This window comes from Limulus polyphemus, unplaced genomic scaffold (genome assembly GCF_000517525.1).
Source record: "Limulus polyphemus unplaced genomic scaffold, Limulus_polyphemus-2.1.2 Scaffold127, whole genome shotgun sequence".
Lineage (NCBI taxonomy): Eukaryota > Metazoa > Arthropoda > Merostomata > Xiphosura > Limulidae > Limulus > Limulus polyphemus.
In genome coordinates, this window is record NW_013665737.1 from 484,837 (window position 1) to 489,088 (window position 4,252).

At 33.5% G+C, this 4,252-nt stretch overlaps 1 protein-coding gene across 1 annotated transcript in view; it reads left to right on the plus strand.

Moving 5' to 3' along the window:
* The window catches only part of LOC106473163 (retinal guanylyl cyclase 2-like), an 87,340-nt gene that overhangs the window by 39,635 nt on the left and 43,453 nt on the right, over window positions 1-4,252 (plus strand). The window contains exons 5-6 of the mRNA XM_022402711.1: window positions 2,651-2,732; window positions 3,464-3,604. Of these exons, the coding sequence (XP_022258419.1) occupies window positions 2,651-2,732; window positions 3,464-3,604 (223 nt within the window). The remainder of the gene's footprint in view (window positions 1-2,650; window positions 2,733-3,463; window positions 3,605-4,252) is intronic.

Genomic DNA, 4,252 nt, shown 5'->3' on the forward strand with positions numbered 1-4,252 from the left:
GATGTTTTAAGGATATTGCGAAAGTTCCAAAAACATCCTTACATTTTTTTCTTCATCCCAATGTATCAAGTTTCGATACAAGAAGATGTTTTTATACGAAACCTTAAAAATATCTCTTTTTAAAGGTTCAATTACTTTTGATTGACACAAGGTAATAACAAGCATTTTGTTCCTACTTAAAAGTGTACGTTTGAATTTTAGAAAGTTTTTTTTTTAATTTCGTTCAATTGTATTTAAATTCTTATTTTCTGCTTTTCTCTCTAAAATAGATATTGGTGAGTCGTTGGTATACTTGTTACTTTTTTCTCTTATTATCCATTTTAAAGGGAAACTACTATTTTAATATTTTATAAATTTGTCTCAAGTTTCTTTATTTTAGTTCTAGCCAAATTTCCACATTTCCACTCATACGCGAGTGCTACTTCTTTTCACTGAGGAAAAAAAAAATCCTATTACAGTAGTCTTTATTAATATGGTCAGAAGGCTTAACTTCATTCCAACTACCTATCCAAGAATATGATATCCTCTTGCTTATCCCACGAATTGCTAATTCAACTTTGTGAATCCTACTATACTGAAAAATCACAGGGGCCAAACAGAGTAACAAAAGGTGTCACAAAAGACCAGTTCCAATGAATAATTATCATAATTTGAAAGATAGTATGAAAGACAGACTACATAAAAGTGGCAGTCAGAGAAGTAGGCTACTTTGATTTCCGAAAGTTAAAAGAAGAAGGGCCAAATTACCATCAAAATAAACTTTTTCTACTGCAGAAGATCCGAGGGAAGATAGGATAGACTCGATAGACCCAGATGAAATTGGAATGGCTGCAAAAACAGCCTTATGTACTCCAGATAATGATAACTGAACCGAAGCTAGAAATTCCCTTTATGTTTCTTTAGTGTTTCTTCATCCATTAAATCAATTAGTTTGTGATTTGCAGTTTTGATCTCATGTTTAATTAGTTTCATTATTTATTTAATGTCCCTTTAAATATCTACGGATTTCAGATGGAGGACATACTTGTACCTGATGATGACAAAACCTTGTCGAAACGTTGTACATTTGCTGTCATGTTAAGCTTATATTAAAGTTTTTCTTCATTACCCATTTAAGCCGTCTCCAGCCATTATTATACTTAGAATCTAGTTTATTATTATCTCTTACGATGGAACACTGCACTGCATTAAACTAGTTTCATTGCTTGTATCTTTTACTGAAGTGTTTTTAACCTTCTCTATAGACTACCTAAAACACATGTCCCTTATTTTATATTGCTTATTTTAGATTATTATTTAATTTTCTTAAAAGGATATAATATCTTGTTAAGAGTGGGCCATTAACAGCCAGGTGGTTAATGTGTCTGACTATAGAGCTGAAGTTCCCTGGCTCGCGTTTCATTACCGCAAAAAAATATAATAAAAATCATGGTCTGTATTTTGGAGCCTTAGGTGCGTTATAAGAGTAACTGTCAAGCTCACTGTTCAGTCTGACAACAATAGCCCAAGAGTTGGTGGTGTTAAGTAGCTGCCTTCCTTCTAGTCGATTTGCGCTGACAGATTTTGTATAGCTTTGCGAGAAATCCAACAAAATCTCATTAAAAGTATTTAAACTCCACAGGGAAGTAAAATACTTAACCATCAAGTGTTTCGTTGTTGTTGTTTTAACTTAATATCTCCATTCTGAATAATAAATTACTCAGTTGATATGCTGTCCTAGAAAACCTCACCTAAACTGGGCTATATTCTGTGGGGGAATATCTTTAGTAATTAAGCTTTTCACAATTTATTAGTTCTGTGGGGCATTGTACTTTCTAGTCATCAGACGATTTCCCATACCAAACACGAACCCTTTGATAGACATGGCTCTCATTACCAGTTGGACCCTTAGGTTATTTTCTTGTAAAGCTTAAAATTGCCTCACTAGTTAATCTGTATGTTTGAGAGCGCCCTCTATATGGAAGAAATGGACAACAGACTTGTTCTTTAACGTACTCAATTAATTCTAGCACCAATCTTCTCAAATTTAGACATTCCAACTAACAGCCTGTTAGTATGATACGTCATTTTTGTATGTTTGCAAACAATCGTCTCCCGTGATTCCTGCGACACTTAATTACAGGTATTTATAATGATGATCATTCAAACCTTTTAATAGTCCTTCAATACATACTACGTGTCTTATTATCAATACCTCTTGATACTTGAAGAATGGAGAGTCTTGGTTACGGTGAATAGTGTACTACCTTCAAGGGTTTGGGCAGATGACCACGTTCTTGTATTTCTCTCCCTCTCTGTTGAAAATATGAAGATTATTAGGAGTGTTGTACTACGACTAAAAGACTATAATCAGTATTCGGTGTTCATAATAACTAAAAGGTCAAAGGTAAGTTGTGTGTGAATGTATCTTCTAGATATTTTATAGGTGACTTAAAACTGTTTAGATAGGATGTAATCAAGCAATCTGAAATATATCATTGAAAGTCTGTATCAATAGTTCAGGTTAATTTATTATGGCAGTAAACCAGAAGATTTCTGAGTCAATAAGTGACTAAAACAATCGGTTCGTGAAACAAAAGAAATTATGCTAATTTAAAAATGTAGTTTTTATGTTTTTAGTAGCCGGGTAAAATAATTAATTAATTTACAGAAAGAAGATTATTTTCAAAGAAATGAGAAAAAAGATTTTACTAACAGTTGACGATATTGTAATGACTCATCCAAGCAAAAAGGTAAGAACCCTTGTCATTTTTTTTTATTTTGGTTCTTGAATTTTATCATATGTTGTTTATACTTTTGTATTTACTGCATATCTTCTTTATATAAGGCTCTTATATTTAGCTTGACATTACTCATATCCAAGAATGTTAGACACAGTATACCACATTTTCCATTACGTATATGATATTTACAAGATGGAGCGTAAAAACTTTATTTGGAAATTACTATAATTAATTTGTTACATGCTCAAGTGCCCACGGTGTGTTTCATTTATTAAGTGTAAGTAAATCTCGACAAGATATTAAATGGAAGATAAAACAATATACTGTAATTAATTACACTGACTGCAGGAAAATTTAAAGTTGTCTAATGTAGGAATAACCCCTATATTTTCAGAAAAGGTGTTTTCCTCTTTGAGATGTAAAATTTTACAATATGCGTTTCATTATCACGTTCACTGTTTTGACACGTGTCAAAAAGTGTTTGATGATTTTTAACACGATGCACCAAAAATACTTCATAAGTTATATGTGTATATATAATTCGTAGACTAATACCAACCACGTTCTTACGGAACTGCTAACAAAACAGTGAAGGTTACATATCACAGTCTAGTCTCAAGTTTGAATCAAAGATTCAAAAGTTGTTACTACGAACCTCCTTCTGACATTAGCATACTAAGTGAGACAGTGGCATCTAGTATTATCGTATAACATTTTTCCTGCCTTTATACGATCAACAGACATTTCGTAACGGATCTACATTTGACAAGCCGGATGTCATCAAAGCTTCTCATGATTCTCTACGGCCTCACACCCACCTAAGTACTGGAAAAAGTGGTAGAGTAGCAGGAGCTGAACCGATCAACTGTGCTCGTTTGAACGTAAGTTTTCAAATTCAGTGCTTTTCCATGTTAATTTGATTCGGTCTTGTAACCTTCTATTGCACGTTGTAACGTACGGGTATCAAATATCATTAATACACAAAGTCAGTGTTAAGAAATTCGCTTGCATTAGATACCACATAAAGCTGATTATCTATAACGTGTAATTAGTGATACACAGCACCTCGCGATATTTCTCTCTCTTGTTTTGTTTTGTGGTTTAAAAAAATATGTTTTGTTTGTTTGTTTTTTGTTAAATTTTTGATACGTCCTGTCGGTTTAATATTTATATTATACATTTACAGTATTTCAGTGATGCACTAAATGTTGCTCAGTTCCCTCTCATTCTTTGTGAAATGTTTAAATCACGAGTATGTATGTACGGTAATCATCCAAACGGACATGATCAACCACTAGAAACCTTTTCTTGCTACTGTAACCATAACAGTAACTACAAACCCCAATGAATTACCCCCCGCTGACTCAGCGGGTTTAGATTCTCGTGGTAAGCCCAGCACAGATAGCCCATTGTATAGCTTTGTGCTTAAGAAACAAACAAACAACCAGTTATCCATACAAGCCCCAATGAATTACCCCCCGCTGACTCAGCGGGTTTAGATTCTCGTGGTAAGCCCAGCACAGATAGCC